This window comes from Exophiala oligosperma (assembly GCF_000835515.1).
Source record: "Exophiala oligosperma strain CBS 72588 unplaced genomic scaffold supercont1.3, whole genome shotgun sequence".
NCBI lineage: Eukaryota > Fungi > Ascomycota > Eurotiomycetes > Chaetothyriales > Herpotrichiellaceae > Exophiala > Exophiala oligosperma.
The window spans coordinates 3,430,713-3,452,725 of record NW_015622820.1 but is presented as its reverse complement, the minus strand read 5'-3'; the positions used below and the strand labels follow the sequence as shown (position 1 = coordinate 3,452,725).

The 22,013-nt window shown below is 49.8% G+C and overlaps 5 protein-coding genes across 5 annotated transcripts; 3 read left to right on the top strand and 2 right to left on the bottom strand.

Annotated features, from left to right (window-relative positions):
- Positions 1-335: 335 nt before the first annotated feature.
- On the bottom strand, positions 336-10,302 carry PV06_03973 (uncharacterized protein). The gene is made up of 2 exons (XM_016404805.1): positions 10,087-10,302; positions 336-10,037 (listed from the first exon to the last, which is right to left on the bottom strand). The coding sequence occupies exons 1-2, from the start codon at positions 10,143-10,145 to the stop codon at positions 398-400; spliced, it is 9,699 nt and encodes a 3,232-aa protein (XP_016265810.1). The 5' UTR covers positions 10,146-10,302; the 3' UTR covers positions 336-397.
- Positions 10,303-10,543: 241 nt separating this feature from the next.
- Positions 10,544-12,911, top strand: PV06_03972 (uncharacterized protein). Its single transcript, XM_016404804.1, has 3 exons — positions 10,544-10,824; positions 10,873-12,052; positions 12,101-12,911. The coding sequence occupies exons 1-3, from the start codon at positions 10,721-10,723 to the stop codon at positions 12,692-12,694; spliced, it is 1,878 nt and encodes a 625-aa protein (XP_016265809.1). The 5' UTR covers positions 10,544-10,720; the 3' UTR covers positions 12,695-12,911.
- Positions 12,912-13,649: 738 nt separating this feature from the next.
- PV06_03971 (uncharacterized protein) lies at positions 13,650-15,988 on the top strand (the record flags this gene model as incomplete). The annotated part of the gene is made up of 1 exon (XM_016404803.1): positions 13,650-15,988. One exon carries the CDS (start codon positions 13,650-13,652, stop codon positions 15,852-15,854), a length of 2,205 nt encoding a protein of 734 aa, XP_016265808.1. The 3' UTR covers positions 15,855-15,988.
- A 3,163-nt stretch (positions 15,989-19,151) lies between these two features.
- On the top strand, positions 19,152-21,213 carry PV06_03970 (uncharacterized protein). The gene is made up of 3 exons (XM_016404802.1): positions 19,152-19,659; positions 19,810-20,009; positions 20,103-21,213. The coding sequence occupies exons 1-3, from the start codon at positions 19,239-19,241 to the stop codon at positions 20,160-20,162; spliced, it is 681 nt and encodes a 226-aa protein (XP_016265807.1). The 5' UTR covers positions 19,152-19,238; the 3' UTR covers positions 20,163-21,213.
- On the bottom strand, positions 20,101-21,476 carry PV06_03969 (3-methyl-2-oxobutanoate hydroxymethyltransferase). The gene has a single exon (XM_016404801.1). It carries the CDS (start codon positions 21,341-21,343, stop codon positions 20,330-20,332), a length of 1,014 nt encoding a protein of 337 aa, XP_016265806.1. The 5' UTR covers positions 21,344-21,476; the 3' UTR covers positions 20,101-20,329.
- Positions 21,477-22,013: the final 537 nt, after the last annotated feature.

Below are 22,013 nucleotides of genomic sequence, written 5' to 3'. Positions count from 1 at the left end.
AGATACAAAAGACCTCGAAAGCTGAGCCCCGGAGTAAAGCGGTTTCTACCTAACTTAGCCTTATCGCTGTAGGGACGGTTACAGTTCTATGGAGAAGGGAACTGAGGCTACTACCAAATAGGAAGCTGTTACAACAATGTATCATGGAGCTCCTGGGATCAAATAGCAGTGATAGAGTAGTCTCAAATAGGCACGGCTATTCTGGAAAACATGGAATGATCTTTCGCCAATCTTGCGAGGACGAGGTCACATCAAGCTTGCCTGCTATCGGAAGCTGGACCTCAATTTTCAAAGCACCAACGACAAGCAATACCATCATACCAGGGAAGACAAAGGACGGTGAATTAGACATTAATTATTTCAATTTATGATTCAATATATCTCTTGTGATGCCAGGTCAACTCGCACCCAAGATCCTCGCATACGCATCCTCCACCTCCCTTGCAATCTCTGATAGTGTCACAATGGCAATACTGTGTGTCGCCTCAGGCAATCTATCCCTATGCAGCCCAATCCATTCCAGAGGTGGCGTTGCTTCGCCCATGTCCCTGAGCTGTGGTGTATCAATAATCGGAGGTTCCAACGCGATATATGTGAATTTTGATTGAGGCACGTTCACCACAGCCGTGATCTTTTCCTGTCTACCTTCGCCGTCGCCTTGCGGCTCGGCCGTGACCTTGATAGCTGACGGTGGGAGCGGCTTTCCAAGTCTTTGAGCCAATGCTCGCGAATGCGTCTGCCACATGCCCCTAATGAAACTGATACGTGCATAGTTCCAACCGACATCCACTTTTCCTTCGAATGTACTTCGGAAAATGTACTCGATTGTGTTCGAGTCAGGAACTTGCCATGTCTCCATTGAGGATACCAGTCTAGGAACCTTCACAATGGTACCACCACGCGACGATGTTGCGCGGTCAATCACATCCGGCACTGACACTTCGCTCAATGCCTTGGTGGTTGTGCGATTCACATTGGACAGAGCCACTCGCAATTCTCCAAGCGTCATGCCCAACCCACTGTGAGTCTTGCCGTCAGTGGTGGCCACGGCAAATCTTGCCTGAACTTCTGTGGCTTCGGCCTTGAGGAGTCGGTCATCGAAGAAGGTATTTGGAAAGCAACCAATATCAACTTCCCTCAGACCAACCACCACGTCGGTGTGCAGTGCAAATGTTCGTTTCGTCTGAGGCTCCTCCTTGTGCTGCGGGTCGGGTGTAGGAGCTACCCAAGTATTAGATGGGAAGATAGACTTGCGTCGGAGGAACTTGTCAAGATCGTGTAGGGACGTTTCATAGGCTTCCTGTTTCTCCTGGGCCAACCTCTCGAAAGCTTGAACAAGTGCAAAGCCTTGTGCTGCAGTACTGGTGGTGACATATACTTGTACTTTGCCGCCGTCAACGATGCCTACCAAACGGTCACTGTCAAACCCTTGACCTTGGCGCACGTTATACATCAAAAATTCGAAAAACGAAATATCAGCGACCGCAAAGGGTTGATAGTCGAATGCTGCTTTGACCCGGAAATGTTCGAAACTGATCGAGGCCTGGACGAGAGGCGCGCGAGCCTTGCGCGATGAGTCTTCAGGCCATCTGATTGAGGTACGAAGTCGCATGTTCTCTAATTCCACGAACCCACTCATTCTTCCATTGCTGTCAATACCAACTCTGTCAAAGCCAATGCAAAGGTTTTGTTCTGAGTCGTTGTTCTTCTTGGACGATGCCCATAGCTGTGAGATGGTAAACACTGACTTTCCGAGTCCTTGTCCAAAGTCCACGGCAAGCTTGATCTCCTGCATGGAGACGATTGCATGCCACGGCAATGTGCCCTTAGCAGAGATCTCTTGGTATCGTTGCATCGCATATGCTTGTTGGTCTTGTGCAGTAGCGACGGGTGCATTTGACTTGGAGCGACCACGCAGCTCTGCAGGATACCAGATTTCACGAAACAAGAGAAAGTCTTGTAGCTGCTTTGCATTGATATCAGTTTTCATCGGACTGACGTTGAGAACAGCAGAGATGCCAGTGGATGCGCTGACATGTTTACTGTTCATGAGTGACAGAACGATGGAGTCGACCTCGAAGTTGGCTGTAGATTCTCTAGAGTACACATGCTGAACAGAAGCTTCGAGTTTATTGAAGGTAGTCAATATGGCAAAAAATCGTTCATGATCAGGTGTCGACACTGTATTGATTCTGACGAAAATATCCGAGAACCTTGTAGTGGCCGCAACTCGGGCAATCGGCTGGCAACTGAGACTGAACTCTTGTCGTTGAATATACAGACCCGCATTCAATTTGCATCGACCTAGAATTGCGGTCGGATTGGCGTTGTTGATGGTCTCTTCTGATAGGTGAGTGCTGATGTCACCGGGCTTTGTACCTGAGTCATCATTGCTGTTCTCGCCCATTATCTCTTTGATGCTGGACGAAATTTCCAAGATCAGCGGCACAACTGTAGGGTAGAGGGTGTTCGTGGAGGCCGCTACTTTGACCTCTGTGCTAAGATAGGGATCATCAGAGCCGTTGTCCTTGTACTCGACTTTGAGCGCGACACCAGGAGACTGTAATCGTGCCGAAGAGGCATTCTCTCCTTGAACAGCTTGTCCATATCGTCCTGCTCGAGACCGCTTGCCTCCTTTGAGGAAACTGAACGCTGAGTCTTGATGTCGCACCTCTGCCCAGGGACTGATATAAACAACAGCACCAGCAAAGTCAGCGTCTACCAAGAGAGAAGCTAGACGTTTTCCACCTAGGAAGTCAATATTCCCGGATTGCGCGGCCTGGGGGCTGGTCTCATATAGTTTCTTTGAATTGCGAAGTTCTTCACTGGCATGAGCTAGCGACTTCTGAAGAGCATGTGCAGGGACTGCAAAGTCGGTTGCAAGACGGATGTCAACCGCCTTCCCTTTGGCTTGAAATGCGAACCGCCGATCCCGCTTAGTAGATAGATACGCGCTTCCGAAGACGACTTCTGGTAGGAGAGCTGAGTTGGCTGTCCGTTGTGTCGGCTGCAAGGATTGGGACTGTGGGACAATTTGCAATTGAGTGTCCAAGATCGACAGTCGAGCGGTTCCTTCTTGTCGTGTCTGAAGATCAACTTTGCGGATTGAGAAGACAAGGTCCTGTAGCTCTCGCGTTGGCGAGAGGAATGAACTTCTAGTTAAATTCCATCTGATGTGGATGTTGTCGACGTTCACAGCGTAAGTCGAATCGTAGAGTGCAGAGGAGAATGACTCGTTGGTGGACACCGCTTCCAGGGCTGCTTCGATCTGTTCTTTTGGTCTCAGGCGATCAGTAATCCCGGCTGTTGTCATCCTCCGTAGTCGTTGAATGCTCTCAGGACTCTCGGCAAGTTGAATTGACTTAATTTTGTCCTGGATAAACCCTGCGATGTCGACTGCCAGTGTAGCAGTGTCTTCATAGAGCTCGATCGCAATACCATCACTCCAAGCCCTGTAAACATGGACTTTGCCGAGCTTGCCGTCCGGTTCTGTTTTCCCCGATGCCTTGATTCCGACTGTGCATTTCCCAACATTGCTCTTGGCGTGGTCGGTGGCTCGATAGATGCCTAATCCTACGCCTTGAGAGTTCAGGATGAACTGTGGCTGCTCATGTATTGTATCAGGATCGTCGGTCTGATTGTGAACGAATAATGAAGTCCCTTCAAGCTTCAACTCCATGTCGGCTCGGTAGGTTTGGTCTTCACGGACTGTAGGGGCACTCATGTGCACCTTGATGCCCGCGAGAGTCCCATGTACCGCATAGCGAAGCAATAAGGTTGTTTCAGCAGATGTTGTTTTCTGGGCTTTGGACTTGCCATCAGTAATATATTTCACAGAGTTCTGCACATCTTGCACAGCTCGCTTAGTGTCCAAAAGCTGCTGAATCACACCAGGTTGATTGAGCGCATCAAAACAGGCTCGGATGCCACTTGCTTCCAAGTTGATCTGTTCAATCGTAACTCGCGCCCCTATTGACATGACACTAGTAGTCTGTGCGATAGACAGACGGCCATTTATGGGCGGCATCTTCAAGATCGACGATTTGCTCCTGGTATCGACATGTGGGCCTTCAAACAAATGCTCGTGCTCTTTAATGTCAAAGTTGATTTCAAGACTACCATGCTTCCGGGGTAGAATGGAGGTTCTGGCCACATTGCCCGCTATAGTATAGAGCAAGGTAGGCACAATCGCGAAGCTGAGTCGGTAGTCGTCTAAGAACAAGGCGGTCCGCAGCTCGATAGAAGCAGCAAGGGGCCGTGACATCTTTTTAGGCTCAGGGTTCGAATCCTTTGGTAGCATTCCAAGTAGGTCATAGACTGCAGCAGCTTCATCATGGACAACGTTTTCTACCACACCGAGTAGCTTGGCAATGTCTTCTTTCAGCTGGAAGCGATACCTGCGAGATGCTGCACAGACTTGAATCACCAGTACAGATTCTTGGGAGTCGTTCGATTGCCGGGGCCATACCGACCCATACACCTTCGGTGCTCGCAATTTCCAAGTCATCAGTGTATGAGAATGCCCTCTGACTTTGGTCAAGACAGAATTTGCCGCGATTGTCCAAGAGTGGACAGATGGAAGACTGCCCCCAGAGTCAAAAGAGACCGCGCTTCGAAAGCCTTCGGATGCCCATTTCAACTTGAGATTCAGAGTCGTAAGATATATTGCTGCCACATCAGACCCTACCACCACAGTAAATTGTCTTCGCGAGTGGGTTTTATCAGAGTCAACTTTGCTGCCCGAACTTGTTCTGGTTGGGAACATCGCGAGAGGGTTACCCAAGTCGATGATTTGGCGAGCCAGCTCTACCAAGGCCCAGTTGAGATTGAGGGAAGCATCGGCAAGATAAGCTTGGAGAATGACTTTTTCGCTGTTGTCCTCAGCACCGGGCAATGCCGTCACTGGGCTCACAACAACATTAAAATCCAAGCCCAAAAGTGTGAAGTCGCTCTGCCGTGGGCCAGGATCAAGGACGACCTCGATCTTGCCAATTATGATTTCGCCCTGGGCAGCAAGACTGCCAGGTGGTTTTGCTGATGTTCCGGGACGCTGATTTTCGAAGAGTGTGCTCATTATGGGGACTGTATCCCGTCGGTAGTCCCAGCCTCGCCATTGCTCAAATGAAGTCAGGACTCTTTGCAACGCAGGCCCCTTTAATTCCAGATCCTCACAATCGCAGCTATTCATCGACTTGGGACCTTTTTCCTTCTCTAGAGTTGCAAAGATATACCTCAGACGAGACATAATCTTCCATGAGTCTGTCAGACGCACATGCTTGTCTGCACTTCGAAGGACATAAGAAGGTTTGGTTAAAAAGATCGGCTCAGAGATTGAAGAGCCTCCTTGAGTGAGATGAAATATGAGGTGTCTGGATTTGCGACTTTGATCCAAACCAACGAAAGCGTCAGCGATCCGGTCAATCATGGAAAGAGTCCTTTGTATGAGCCCGGCCATATTGGCAAGTTGTTCGGCCCAAAGGACAACACTGAAATTGCTCAATTGGCACTTGGAGTCGATCTTGTCTTGTAGGCAGAGCCAAAATCCAAAATTTGACAATGAAACTTCAGCCTGTGTAGCTGCTCTGTCCGCAAATGCATCATCTCTAGCAGAGACTGTAACCTTTTCAATGGATGCATAAGCAGACTGACTAGGCATCGAGATTTTTCCGTATCTGGAGTTAAGTTGCGGATGCAATGAGCGGAACATTGCCTGTGTGCCGAGAAGTTTCACATCGTACTGATCATCCGAGGAAGATTGGATTTGTGGCCCACCTTGCAAGGAATTGAGGAGTTTAATATGTGCAAATGGCACATGGATGGCAAAGTCCATAACATGGCCCTTGTCGTCATGCCGCTGGCTTTCCAGGATCTTTTCCATCAATGTGACTTGTATCTTATCCAATTGGTTGATGGCATGGTCATTGTTTAACTCCTGTATCAGCCCCCCGATGCAAAGGAACAGGGCCGGGGAACAGAAACCAGTCAGCCCTTTGTCAATCATGAAGACGACGCCATTGTGAGGTACACCTTCAAAGTCATCTGCTTTAGGGAGAAAATCGGCTTTAGAGGCTGACATGAGCGAAGCTGCTTCCGTAAGTTCCGCTCTTGATACGGTGGGCATGTTCTTTGTATCAGGCTTTACATCTCGCAACGTGAAATGCGGCGGCGACCAGGGCCCAGCGAAGGCCAATGCAGGATGAGTTCCCTCTGGGAGCGAAGAGCTCTTGACGGCGTCGGCAAGTTGCTCTTTAGAGCCATCCTGAAGCATGGATGAACGGAGCCTGGGGTCCAGCGGTCGGGAGAGACTCGAGTTAGGATCTCTGCTTGATCTGCTGGCAAGATTGGTATTCCCTACGGGCCTACCATGGAGAGAGGGCATCGTGGAAAGGAATGAGCTTTTGCGGCCCATGGCCTGATCTGGATAAGTAGGATCGTTTGTTGCTGATACATCAAGCCCTTCGACTCCAACCACTGGTTCCGGCATCGTTGGGAGCGGCATTGCAGGTGGCTCCCGAGCCCACTCAGGGGTCTTATGGTTTGGTGGATAGCTCTTTTGGGTGCCTAATATCCATTGTGCTCTGTGGCTTCGCTGATCATGGTACTTCACATGCTGTTGTTGGAGAGAACGCGTTTGATTCAGGTTGTCGCTTTTGTCAAGAGAGCAAATTCGCAGGGCAGTTTGGAAGTAAGCTACAGTCTCAACAATACCGGGTTCTCTGCCATGATGTCGTAGAGCACTCTTGTGGTCCACGGCTGCCAAAACAACATGTGGAACATTGACTTGAACACTCTGTGCGAAGTTCGCATTTGCCCAGTCTGACAAGGAGATGTCTGCCCCATTGGACTCTATCAGAAAGGCAGCACCGCCGCCAGTAAGCCAGATTCGTAGCCCAGCGACGCTTGCTCTCAAAAAGGTTACATCGTGGAGCTTGGTTGTGAACAATTTCGGCAACGCATTATCATAATCGTCCAGCGTGTAGATGAAACTCGTGATGGCATTGATGAGAACTTGGACGAATTTCGCATCGACTTCGCCTGTTGCCTCTCCAACATCGATATCCCAGCAGCAAACATAGGTCGGTTCTGTGGGAGGCGCTCCGAAAAGTCTATGGCCATATATCTGAGCGCCGTCAATGAATAACTGGCAGTTGGTGATGTCCTCTGAAGGTCCAGCTTCAAGCTTCTGGATCGTCTCGAGTGATGCCTCTAGTGGACTTGAATTGACCTGGAGGTCCATGTAGTAATTCGTAAACCGCATATCTGCTTCAACTAGAAGGACGTCTACTCGAAGATTCTCTCTTCGAGAGTAAATGTTGGCAGGAAGAAGGACGGAGGAGTTGTCAGCTCGGACAGTTAAAATAACGTCTAAGTCGTTTTCTTTCTTCATCGCTGGACGCGGCGTCCTGACTGCATTTCCAGCAAGTATGTCTTGGTACTCTTCCAGCGTCCTGAAGTGCAGGTCCTCACCAAAATAGTTCTCTTTGACATTCATAAAATAACGGATCAAATATCCATGGAGGTAGAACTTTGGAGTAGATCCAGTGATTGTCATAAAGAGAGAGTCCGTCAGTTTTGGCGATACTTGCGGATAGTAATTATAAGAACCATCGAGGTCGAGGCGTTTCAAAGTAGCCATAGTTTTGTCCTCGGCTAGGGTATGTAAAGTATTCCAAACCGGAGTGCTGAGATCGAGGTAAGCGTTGTGACCTTCAGCTAAGAACTTGACACTGCTTTGACGAGGCGAAAAGTATTGCATGGGGATATCCACATGCCCATCGAGGACTTGGAAACCGAGGACCAGAAATGAATTCTCGTCCAAGTCGCATGGGTTGTCCACGATATTGTAGTCATTCGCATTCAGATAGAGCTTCAGATCTGGGAACTGTAGATGTAGCTGGTACAGGTAAGGGACGAACGTCATGTAGTCTGGTTTCTGGCTCTCCGTGAAGTCACTGATCAGGTCTGTGAGAAGGAACATATGGTCTCGCAACAAGAACATTTCCATGGCGTTATTCTCGATATCAAAGACCCATGTATGCAAACTATTCCACACGAGCGGATTAGACAGGTCACAAGAGACCTTCTGAGATTGACAGCGCCATAATAGTGCGTGGTTGACACTGGATGTCGCTTTCGTGTCCTTAAGATCGAGTCTCAATTGATTTCGATAGCCTTCCGCATTTGGGACCATATCCATGTCGTAGCGGACCGTTGAATCTTTCCCCGCAGAGACGGTCAGCCAGCCAAATGGCCTCAAGTCAGGGCCCAGCTTCGATTTCTGGGGTCGACGGAAGCGGAAGTGTCTTCTTTCCCGCTGCTTGCGAATAGCAGCAGCTTCTCTTACGGCATGTGCTCGTCCTCTCCATTGCCAATCTTTTGAACGTTCTCTCGTTGGTACGCGAAGGTTGACCTCATCTTCAAGATCGACACGAATGCTCATCACCGTATGCAGACGTGCATCCCCAACTTTCAGTGCGGATGATGGAGTAGCCGACCGGAAAGGATTTGGAAAGAAGGCTGATTGGAGCTCGAAGCGTAGGCGATCAGCCCATGGACCGTAGTTAACAGTTCCTCCGTGCACAGTCAGATCGAGACCGTAGGCAGGTGGGGTAGACCAATTGATATCTTCGGTATGCACATCCTCGGATAAGGCTACATGGTCGGCAAGGACTTGGCCAGGAAGATCCCAGTAGAAGTTCAGATGGACGTTCGGCGACTCCAAGATTTGGGAAAATCGAGCGTAATCAACATGGGACCAGCCTTCGTGGTCATCTCTTTCATCGTCATCCATATACCGGCCAAGACCATGCCATGACCTATCTTGTTCTGGAAATGCCTCATAAAAATAGTGTTTGTTATTCTCGTCATCAACAGACGTATTGGTTCGGAGAGATCCCCGCGAACTCCGTAGACCCGGAAAAAGATGTCTTGCGCTGCGAATGGCTCTGGCGAGACGTCGGCGAATGCCGAAGTCGAGTTGCCACCACCTTCGACGACCAGCTTCCGATTCAGCTGCTGATATGACCCTCTCCGCAGTTGTGAGCTGCGACGCGCGAAAGTCTGGATTTGGTCTCATTTCGACCTTTGGCTGTTCAATGTCAAAGTCAAAAACCTGGCGAAATATGTCACAAGGGCCGGCGGCGGCGGCATCAATGTGGCCTCGTGCAGCCGCAAATGTAGAGACAACAATTGCTCTTGTAGTGGCATTTCCAAGAGTAATAGCACCTTTTGATACCTCAACTCCGATCGGCAAGAACCGCAGGAGCAACGAATAAAAGGAGGATACTTGAGTTGCGGGCAGGTCGGCATCTGTGTTCACACTGGTATCGGTGTTGATGCGACTAACAGGTACATTTAATTCATCTCGAGTGACGACACGGTCTGTTTTCTCCGTAGGCAGTTCTGTAGAGGAGTCACTGTCGAGACCGGCCTCAGATCGTCCTCTGGCATTCTTCCGTCGGTGGAGCATCCCATGGAATGATCCTTGCTTGTGGTCACTTTCATGGCATTCCTCATCTATATCGTACAGATTGGACAAAGTGGCGTCACTAACAATGGCCTGGTATACCGGCGTCCTGTTGTAGACAAACCACTCCAACCCTGTGACATTGATCGCAATTCGAGCATCGGCGGTGTCGGGTTTTTGCGTCCGGCCCAGTTCTTGGTCTGCCGACAGTGGCTCCGATTGTTCGGAATCATCTGAACCGGAAGCCTCCTTCTCTTTCAGTTTGTTATTGTCATCATCATCCAAGCCCGATAAATCAACTTGACGGGCCGTTCGTTGCCAGTACCTCCAGGTAATGTACCCGTTCTGAATCAGTACGGTTTCATTTTCTCCGTGATATCGTATGCCCTTGAAAAATATGCGTCCAGCGAGGAATGAGAGTTGCAGAGCCTGTATATCAATCCAGATGCGGTACTTATGCCATGTCCACGCTCGCAGGCCGTAGGAGACAACTGTCGCGAAGAGGCGATTGAAGTAGAAAAGGAAAAACAAGGCCAGACAGGCGCAAGTCGCAATCTCAATGAACCATGTCCTGGTCAAAGAGTCAGCCAATATTCATATACATTTGTACATCAGCATACCAGTTGAAAGAGGTGTCCCTAGTGATGGGTTGTCCGACCAGGTTGTTCAGGTCCGACATTGTAGATGTCGCAATTTCCTTGGGACGTTTCGTTCATGGCTTCAAGATATAGAGATACGGGGCCGAGTCGTTGGTGACATTGCTATTGTAAGGGAAGATTCTCTTGAAAAGGTCGGCTGTACAAAATGTTGGACGTGGAGCGCGTTGAATGCAGCTGCGGCACGAATTACGAGTACAGAAGATCATCGACATCAGAGCCCGAATCAATTTCCCCGCAAAAGTGTACGAAATTGTGTAAGTGACAGTAATTGACATTGTATTTCACACAGATAAGCAGTATTCTCGGTGTACGCGATCCGTATTGTCTTCCGTCAGTCGTCGTAATAAATAGTTCCCAGACTGCGCGTGTCTCTCTCTATCATGTGCAATAGATTGCAGGCATCACTTTGCAACATCCTGTTTACGGTCCTTTTACACCACCAGATCGCTACTATCCTACATTCCTCCCATGTCCGGCCGCCGTCGATGCTTCCACGAGATGTACCCGTGCATATTTAGGTAGCCTGAGCCAGCAGCTACAGCTTCCTCATCACCTTCGCCACGACCCTCTCACTCTTCAAGCATCTTCCGGCACCATGTCGGACGCAGAAAGCAGTGGAGGAACGGGCAATAGACTTGCCAGAGTCACCATAATACTGGCGGGTGTCGCCTCGCTCGTGGCCTCGTTGATATCTTTTCTGTATGTGGTTTCCTCGGTCGAACACGAGCAGTTCTAAGTGACATATAGGTCGATATGGCTCCAGACAAAGAATTACAGGAAACCTCTGCTCCAACGATACGTAATAAGGATACTGCTTATGGTACCCATTTACGCAGCTGCATCGTGGAGTTCTATTGTGTCTTTGAAGGCGGCGTTCTATCTTGATCCTCTCCGCGATATATATGAAGCATTCACCATATACACCTTTCTTCAACTTCTGGTCAATTTCCTTGGAGGCGAACGCTCCCTGATCATTATGATGCACGGTAGACCACCTGTGTCTCATCCTTGGCCAATCAACCTTTACTGCTCCAAGGTTGATATCTCGGACCCGCACACCTTTCTCGCCATTAAGCGAGGCATTCTACAGTACACATGGTTGAAGCCAATTCTCAGCGTCCTCACCATCATCTTGAAGCTTACTGGTACGTATCATGAGGGATACATCGCGTTAAACTCGGGATACTTGTGGATCGGAATTGCCTACAATGTCAGTGTCACTTTGAGCTTGTATTCCCTGGCGATGTTCTGGGTCTGCATGCACCAGGACCTGAAGCCTTTCCGGCCCATGCCGAAATTTCTCTGCATCAAACTTATCATTTTCGCCTCATACTGGCAAGGATTCTTTCTCTCGATTCTGCAGTTCTTGGGGGCCATCCCCAACGATGTTCCCGGCTACACATCAGACAATCTGGCAGCGGCGATTCAAGACGCATTGATATGCTTCGAGATGCCCATTTTTGCTATCTCTCATTGGTACGCTTTTTCGTGGCACGACTATGCAGATGTAACAATCTCCGCAGCGAGGATGCCTGTCAAGTTTGCGCTTAGAGACGCATTTGGCCCGAGGGATCTGATTGAAGACACGAAAGAAACATTCCGTGGCAAGAAGTACGACTACCGAACTTTCGACTCTGGTGATAATGTCATCGCACATGAAGACTCTCACTCGCGGGTCGCCAGAATGATGGATGGCATGCGTTACGAAAGAGGCGGTAAAGCTAAATATTGGATTCCTAAACCACAGGCCCCGAGTGCGAGAACACCACTTCTTTCCGGAAACGGCTCCTCACGGCCTCCAGCGCCAGAAGCTCGTGGACATGCGCACGACTATCGAGCAGCGGAACCAGACATTGAGGTCGGCATGGATGCCGAAGATGAGCGACTTTACACCAATGCCAGAGCATTAGAGTTTGGTGATTGGAATGTAGGTTGTCCACCGCTAAGAACATGTGTCGTTACTAATTCCCAAAAGTATCCTGTTATTACAGCTCACCAAGCTCGACGAGAAGACTGGCTCAGGCGCGACCCCGGCCTTCTGACGACTTCCACCAACCGTAACCTCTTTCAACCGACGCGAGACAACCGAAACCGTCGCCGTAGTGAAATCCAGCATACGCTTCGAAAAGGAAAAAATAGGAGCACGTCACCATCTCAACATTCATCCGATGGGCCCCCGCCACAAAGCGGAATAGAATCGAAGTTGAAACGTGACCTCTCACAATCGTCCGGCAGATCTGACCGGAGCCAGATCGTTGATCTGATTGTCGAAGACACCGAGGCCGAAGAAGTAGAGCGCGTCCGTGCTAGAAAAGAAGGCGGTGATACTTGGAATCGAGGTCCGGCCAAGCGATTTGTACGCACCTATAGCATTGACGAGGAACATCCTGAGGGCCAGGAAATCCGTGAAGGTTTTGACCCTAGCTCGGTGCCTGCCAAACACCCCCCTCCTGAACGCGCCGTCGAGGAGGAGGAGGAGGAGGAGGAGGCTCAAGATGATGAGCATCTTGAGAGTACTGGAAGATACGGCAGCCTTATCGAAGAGGATAATGTATGGGGCCGTTCATAGTTCGCCGAACAGTTTCCATCTGATCAATTCCTCATACGACCTTGCTTATTCTGGCCAGTCTATGCAAGCTAGGTTTCTTAGATCACTTCGATCCAGGGATGAGGCAGGGACACTTTTGGTCTCCATTGACTTGTCCCGGCGAGCATACTTTATTCTAGTATATTCTTGGTATATGAGAGCGTTCAAGCGGGAAACTCTGCTGCTATTTCAAATCTTAGATATTTGCATTCTCGGTCTCAACGTGTTGCTCACGTCTTCCGGCGTGTTCGTCAAGTTCAACCATCTTTGCTCAAAACGGATCCCACAATGTTCAGGACTTACTGTGCCCTTCATGGCCACCATGCCTGCTATCGCTCTTCGCATACCGACAGATTTCGTAGTATATTATTCTCGGTAATGTTCACGTACACTCTACCTTTGCCACTGTTATATGCCACAGCCTATCGAGACTCGTTATCCTCAACACAACTTCGCACAAGTGTCGCGTCCCTTCTTGTTGGTGATCGCAAGACGGCAGTTCCTGAATGATCCACGTGACAAGGCTGTTGGCCCCTTGAGGTCATTAGCAAAACAAGCAGAGCCGCAATCATCACCCACTGTAATTACGATCACTGGTAATCGTGTGCGCCTATGATTAATGGAAATTAAAAGAAAAGTCCGTCTTCCAGGCATCACTTATCGTGTCTCACCAGCATGATACCGAATGTGGAGCGTAGCAGAGGAAAAAAGTTGGCCGTCGGCAGTACCGTTGCCCGGCCAATGACTCCCCCAAAATAGTGACATCCTCGACATCCAAGACCCACGGCCGCGTACTCGCATGAACAACTCGCCTCGTACCACATGCTGTCGTAACACGAGTGACTCGAGCACAGACAAGAGGAACTTACCAACTTCTGATCCGTCCGCTTCAAGACTGTCACTGATATGAGAATAACTATACCTCGACGACACTTGCATGCCGAAACCTCGCCGCGAGTCCACGGCGAGGGCCGACACACGCCCTGCATTCAACCGACCACCCAACTCCCGCCCAGCACCACCGAGAAATCGAGGCGATGACACAGACGATGATGCACCGCGCACACCGAAACGGACGCCGAAAGAGAAAGCCAAGTCCTCACCCAGACCGTCTCCGTCTCCGGAGAAGAAGCATCACCGTACGAGCGACCGACGCCGGGCTTCTGGCGGCGCTGCCGTGAGGAAAGAAAGGGACCGAGCAAAGTATAGCTCTGGGAACTCGACTAACAGCACCAGTCAACTCTTGAGCAGCAATGCACTGGCGAAATTGAACGCGCACAATGAGAAGGTCAAGTTTCAGGAGAAGTACGAGGAGCAGAAACGGAGGAAGAAAGAATACAAGAATCTGAAAGGGGCCGGAGCGCAGCATCAACGGCAACGACGGAAGAAGAATCGCAATGTCAGTGGTGCTATCCTGGAAGAAGGGAGAGCGGGCCAAAGGCACCAAAAAGTCACCAGACGAGGAGGGGGCGCTGCCTATGAGAAGGAAGGCTACGAAGTTGCACACAAACACACACAGAAGCGGTCACGGAAAAAGTTCTGGTGGCTGTTGATCATTTTTGTGGTGTTGCTTGCGATCTTCATCCCTGTGGCGGTGGTTGTGAGCAACAACAATAAGAAGTCAAGTGGCTCTTCGAGTTCGTCGAGTTCGACGAGCACGTCAAACTCGACCCCTGATCCGAGCAACAAGTGCGATGGGAGCTCGGTTCCGGCGAGTGCAAAGGGGACGTATACAGACATCTCAACCTGGCTGGACACCACGGATTTCAATTGCACGTATACAGCTGAGACCGTGGGTGGTCTGTCGGTCATGGGGCTCTACTCTGACTGGGACGATTCGACGAAAGCGAATGATAACGTCCCCGCGCTGAACGAGCAATGGGATTACGGAAAGGTGCCGATACGTGGTGTCAACGTGGGCGGATGGCTGGACCTTGAGCCCTTCATCACACCCTCAATGTTCGACTACCCTTCTTCAGCAGGTGTGGTGGATGAGTGGACTCTGTGTGACAAACTAGGCCCTTCGGCAGCGAAACGGACCATCGAGCAACATTATGCGACCTTCATCACCAAACAAAGCTTCATCGACATCAAAAATGCGGGCCTGGATCATGTGCGGATACCCTATCCTTACTGGGCTGTCACGACATATCCCGGAGATCCGTACGTGCCGCAGGTTGCGTGGCGCTACCTGCTCCGAGCGATTGAGTATGCTCGTCAGAATGGCCTACGGGTGAATCTTGACTTGCACGCAGTTCCTGGAAGCCAGAATGGTTGGGCACATTCTGGTCATCAAGGCTCTATCAACTGGATCATCGGGACGGACGGAGCAACAAATGCCCAGAGGTCGTTGGACATTCACAACCAACTTTCGAAATTCTTTGCTCAAGACCGTTACAAGAATGTACTCACGATCTATGGACTGGTGAACGAACCGAAGATGCTAGTGATCCCGCCTGACCAGGTGCTTGATTGGAACAAGCAGGCCATCAAAATCATTCGAGACAATGGCATTACTCAGCATATCGTGTTTGGCGATGGGTTCCTCAGCTTGACGGATTGGGACGACATGTTCCATGGCGTTGACAACAAACTTGTGATGGACACACATCAATATCAGATTTTCAACACTGGTCAGCTCAAACTCAAACATCAAGACAAAATCAACCTGGCTTGTTCGGGCTGGACCGGGTTGATGGTGGCCGCCAACAATCCCAGCACTGGTTGGGGACCGATCCTTGATGGAGAGTGGTCACAAGCAGACACGGATTGTGCGCAGTATCTGAACGATGTCGGTGTTGGCTCAAGATGGACCGGCACTCTCAATACAGGAGACTCGCAGACGGCGGTCTTGACACCAACCTGTCCCGAGCCACCGTGCTCGTGCGCCCAGGCCAATGCTGATCCCAAGACCTATACCGACTCGTACAAGCAGTTCTTGCAGATGTATGCCGAAGCCCAGATGCACAGTTTTGAGCAAGCATGGGGCTGGTTCTACTGGACTTGGAAGACTGAGAGTGCGGTGCAGTGGAGTTGGGAATTGGGTCTCAAGGCGGGTATATTGCCGTCAAAGGCATACTCACCCTCTTTCAAATGTGACTCGGACGTCCCTGACTTCAGCGACTTGTCCGAAAGTTATTGAGATTATGTGAGAGTACGATGCATCTTTGCTGGAGTTTTCGGATCAATGGGTAATGAACAGCACTAAGCGAGGTGTGAGCCAGTGCGAAATGAAGGATTGGATCATATGCGATACACGAATGAACATACATTGAAGCGCTGTAGCCCCGTTTCATATCACCTTCTGCATTGCCTTCTGAGACACGTCGCTGCCCGTGAATTGGATATAAGACGCGTAGGTAATCGTGATTCGCTCCTGCTTCAATGAGCGTGTATATACCTTCCTGGAGGATGATCTCGTAGCAGCCATCTCAACTCATAAAAGAGCATCGATCTCCCAGTCAAGATACTCCCTTGTTCACCACGATGCTTTGCTTCTCTCACATCGACACATACCCCTTCTCCCAGGTGCCATCTCTTGATTCAGCAGATAGTCACCGCCCGGACACGTCAGCAAGCAGGACACTTCACTACCCTACGTGGTGAAGCGCCGAAGTCACGTCACATTCGCGGTCCTCATTCACTGCAGAAGATAAACAACAACACCATGCGCGGGTATATAACCCCCCCTTCGACACCTTTTTCATGTCTCGCCAGGTCATCGCAACAACAAGACTTACTCAAGAAGAAGAGTGTGATAACAGTAGCTCCAGTGATAGGAAGTCACAAATCACCACTTTGATCCAAGGGCTCGTCACCGCCAAGAATGGCCTTTCCTTCTGGTCCTCCTGCCACCCGGGATGATGGTGGAGAGAATCGCGAAGTCAATGACCGTCCGGAACCAGTCATCAAAGTCGAGGAGTTCCCTACAGATACATCTCGGGCTGGTCCAGACATGCGCATACATTCCAACAACAACGGCTGCGAAGCCAGAGCGGGTCTGGCTCAGCAGACTCTTCACCTTCTCCCAGCAAATCATCTTTCCGGACATCGCCCCCAGTCACAGATGCTCAGTCATCAGGATCGACAACGTAAAGCGGAAAAACGAAACCAGGAAAACCTACCTCCATCTCAATCACAGCAAGGTCATCCGGTTCAGAACCGATCACTGGAACCACGTCATGACTCAAATCCTTCAACATATCATCTTTATGGAATCCAAACAGCATCAGGACGGCTTGAAAGAAACAATGATCAGCTTCAATTGTCCGATCGTTCTGGAATGATGGATGTCATGACGAATGCTGCTCAAAGCATGAACACTGGACTCCGACCTGGATTTCTGAGCTCGCACCCAAGTCACGACCATGCCGCAGCCCAGCCAGTCCAAACAATCGACACAACTAGGCAACCTGACCGGTTTCGCAGTGAAGAAGTAAAACGCTCGATCTTCAGCTTCGCAGAAAACATGAAAGTCAAGTACCGGAAACGACACCCGATGGCTTTCGACGATGCTCAAATTTATGCAAATATTGTTGTGGTACTGGCTTGGATGCAACAATATCCGGGAATTGAGTTTTTGAACCAGTATGCTTTCAGCAAGGCGGCTGAGGTTGCATGGAAAAGTAGGCTGCCCTTTGGTCTCAGCATGAAGTTCTCGACAATTGCAACAAGAAGAGATCCGGCATTCCTGGATGAGCAGCAGTCTCGACTAGATGGAATTGATGCTCAAATCGAGGATCAAATCAAATCGACCAAACCCGAGTCGACAGCTTCGCAGTCCAATATTGTCGCCAAGTACCACAGTAGTCTCCGCGTGTACTACTCCGGGATTCAGGCTAAGCAAGGCTACCCTCTCATTCCCTATCGAGCACTCCAGTCTGCTGCAGAATCCACCACTCAATGCAGAGGCATGGGCCGCCCTGAAGGATTCTTTGAAGCATTGGAGTATAACGCTGCAAATTTGGGAGGTCATCAAAGTGATTATCAGACTGGGTGCCCAGGTCATGTTGACATAATTTTGTCCAATAATCAGACCTTTGTCCGCGGCATTGGTGGTCCTACTACTCAAACTCCAGAATTGGATATTGTCCATCATGATGAGAATCGTGCAGTCGAAACCGATACTCGAGGTATCTCTTGTCAACATATCCAGAGAGATCTCTTAGAAATTTATAGAGCCAGTCACACCCAGAATCATGCTGTGGAACTTCCCAAACGGCTCGATCGACCCTCTGTGGGCAGCGAGCAGTTCGTGGGTGCTTCTCCAGCTGAAACAGATGTGACAGAGTTTCCAGGTTTATTCTCAGAAGAGTTCCAACCAGGTCCGAAGATAGTCAATGTCTTGGGTATTTTCGCAAAGGTCCAAGTCCTGCCCGCTAATTTTCGGCGAGTCCTGAGTTCCAATATCGTCAAGAAGGTACTCTTTCTCGCATTGCATGGTATGCCGTCGGCAGCAATTGCGCACGAGGTCCAAGGTGAATTCCCGAAACCAGCCCTCTTGCGAGTGAGTCAACGCATCGAGAAAATTGGAACTGCAATCGACCACTATCTCCTCCGAATAGTGGCAGAGGTGGAGCGAGAAGGAGAAGCGGACGATTTTTTCTGCAAATTGCTGAGCCATGCGACTTCAAACGATTGGTTACCACGGTCCCTTCACAATGCAATCGAGTATATTTACTCTGAAACGATAGAAGGCACACTTACTGGGCTGGAGGAACGAATTGAAGCGGCAAAGGCTAGGACTGCCCTGCGAAAATGGCGGTGCAACAACAACGGTGCTGACCCAAATCCGTCTGCAATCCGTAAGAGATCCAGCGACCATGGCTCTTCACCGAATGCAAAGAGAAGAAAGAGCGCCGTGCTTGCATATCGAGGATTGCAGAGAGAGAGACAGGACTATCAGCATCTTGTCGAACTCGGATATCGTGAGGGTGATGACGACCACGAGAAGGCTGTCATGCTTGAGTGGTTGGAAAGTATTAAGCAGAAGAAGAGATTGCCGAGTCTCCTAGAGGTAGCCGATCTCATTAGAGGCGAGTAAGTCGAGCTCGACAGTCGAGTGAGATGACTCCAAAGTTGGTGAGAGGTATTGAAAGCTTTAGCTAGCGCGAAGAGGTTGGTTTTCATTTAGGTGATACATTGTTGAGCGGTAGGGGGCTCATTCACACGTTTCCTGGCGGTGATGATGTACTGTACGATGAAAAAATCAATGGCAATTATATCCAAATGCTGATGATGAATATTTGGTATCATTGAGAGAAGTTTTAGAAACTAAGCTTCACAGAATGAATGGATGTGCATACGAAGTTCACAGTGAATAATGCCTGGATGGAGTTATTCATGCCGCTTTAAGACAAGTCAGACATCAAGCAGCTGCCACTGTACGGCGCACTTCGTATTCATTATCGATGTGCCTTGTTGGTTCATAGAAATAAAACTTGACTTTTGCTTCTATGTTCGTCTGTGGGGTTTCTTGTGTTTCAGGTTGTAAGTCCACAAGCCTTTGACAAGGTGTCTAGACAAGATGGAATCACCATCACTGCCTAGACGGTCATCCCGCACGACAGCCTCTCAGGACAAACAAGCTCGACAAGAACTACAAGGTGATGTCAACATGGACCTGGAGAGGGCAAACCGCGTCGAGCAGGCTAATGTCCCTGAGGGGGACGGCGTTGGTGTTGGTGTTGGCGTTGGTGTCCGAGGCAGAGTATCAGCAGCAACAACAAAAAGAGCAAAGAGGCAACAAGATGGTGATGACGATGACGATGAAGGAGCTGACAATGACGGTGATGACGGTGATGATGACGACGACGACGACGAAGACGACGAAGACGAAGAAAAGGGAGATTTACCAATGAGTATGACTGCCAGTGTGATATTGACAAATCTACCAAAAGATGCCAGTGAGGCTTTGAAGGAGGTTGAGGAATTGGATGACAAAAAGAGTATGTCGGGTCTACCTTTTCTTTTCCCCCTTTAATCCCAGGTCACATATCTTGATCAACTTCATGTGTACACTCTATCTACTCAGGTGTACTTCTGTGTAAGTACTCTTGTTGAGTTCTTTCTGGCTGACTCTCTTTTCTTACAATTAGTATCAATTCGATTTCAACCGTTGGGTTCGGCACCGATATTGAAACAACGAGTGTTCAAAATCAGCGCATCCTCAAAATTCAGTGTCGTCTTGAACTTTTTGAGGAAAAAGATCGGCGCGAAACCTGGAGATGGATTGTTCCTGTACGTCAACAGCGTCTTCGCTCCGGGTTTGGACGAGAGTGTAGGGAACTTGTTTCGGGTTCGTTCTTATTCCATTTTCTTCCCCTTTACCAGAACGAGAGGAAAGCTCAAAGAGAAAAGAAAGAAAACCTGTGCTGACTTGACCTTTTAGTGTTTCAAAACAGACGATCAGTTGATTGTTAGCTATTCTACCACGCCCGCTTTTGGATGACGAGTCAGAAATTCTGAGAGTACGGTACGTCAAACGCAACGAACAATAAATTAAGTCGTACGCTATGAAAATCCACGGGAATCTTTTCTTCATCGCCAGAAACTCCCCCTAAGGTCACGCACTCTCTCCTATAGGCGATTAACATTGCCATCAAGAACAACAAAATCTCAACAGGACTCGTTTCCCTTCAATGCCGCTTTGAAGGCCTCAGTCACTTTGGCGTCGCTCTTGTACACATACGGTGCGGTAGGATAGCTTCGATCGGTGACCTCGTCTTTATATTGCCGGATCGCGGCCACACCAGCGTCCCATACGGAACCGTACCTCTTCACGAATTTCGGCATGAACGAGTCAGGAGGTCGAACACCCAACATATCGATCTGGACCAGGACTTGGCCGCTCGTCTTGTTTCCAGCACCGATACCGATGGTCGGAATGACCAAGGCATTGGTTACTTCCTCTGCAACATCGGGGGGTACACATTCAAGCACCAGCATGAACGCACCAGCATCTTGAACGGCTTTTGCGTCTTCATACAAAGCCATGGCTTTGCCTGGGGTGTTCCCTTGAACTCGGAACCCGCCTAGGGCGTGCTGTCGTTGCGGTGTCAAACCGATATGTGCACACACGGAAATTCCAGCCGTGGTTATCTTTTTGATCTGAGGGGCCATCTCGGCACCGCCTTCCAACTTGACACTCTGCATTCGACCTTCTTTGACCATGCGAATGGCGCTGGCGAGGGCTTGCTCGGGGCTGATTTCGTAGGAGCCCATGGGAAGATCACCGACGGTGAAGGATCGGTTGACGGCTCGGCTGACGGCTCGGGCAGACATGATCATTTCGTCGAGTGTGATTTCGGACGTGTCTGGCATGCCGAGGGACACCATGGCCAGGGAGTCACCCACCAGCACCATGTCCATGCCGGCTTCTTGTGCCATGAGGGCCGAGGGGAAATTATGGGCGGTGAGCATCGTGATTGGAGACTTGTCGGCGTACATTTTCTGTAGAGTCTGAATGGTGACCGGCTTCTGTCCTCTGGCGAGTAGAGCGGGAGAGGAAGGGGCATGTGAGCTCCATCTAGTCTGTTGCCGTGTGCAGGCTGCTTGCGAGGTCACTGTTCTGTAACGAGGCCGTGTGAAGAAGGTCTGGTAAGACCTGCGTGCGCAGGTTACCGAAGCCATGTTTGTCTGTCTGTTTCAGCCGGGTTTCGAACTGGATGGATGAAATTGTAGAGAGAGATCAAAGACAGACTCTTGACTCTGACTCATAGCGTAGAAGAAATTATCGCGGCGGCCTGAGGAAAGTCGTTGTTTTTATTGTTGTCGTGCTGTATTCTATAACGTATTTCTGAGAAACGATCCCTTGAGGTTATTGTGGCCCGTAACCGTGAGCCTCGGCGACAGCACGATTGGAGGAATCCAAAGCTAAACCCATTCCAATCATAGGGCCATTTAGGCGTCATTGGGAGCTTCATTTTATTGCCGAGGGCTACGGAGTACGGATGCCAGGCCTCGTTCTACGCCCGAACTGTTCATACTTGCACTCGCACGAGTCCGGATGTTGTCGCAGCCAGACACTTCTGTTCTGGTCCAATGAGGCACGAGGCAGCCTCATGAATGAGATACATGTTAGCCATGGATAAGCACGTTCAGGTCAGAGTGACTGGATGCTCGTCATCAGTCCGACGAATGTGACCATCAAAGGATGGTTCCCTTCACACGTTGTCCCCCACCATTGGGTTTCCAAGTCAAAGCCTCGTAAGTGACAGTGAGCAGCCCTGAAGTCGCGGCCCATGCGCTGGAAACCAGCTGACCTGCTCCGTGTGAGTGAAGTACCGCTGTGCAGGTACCG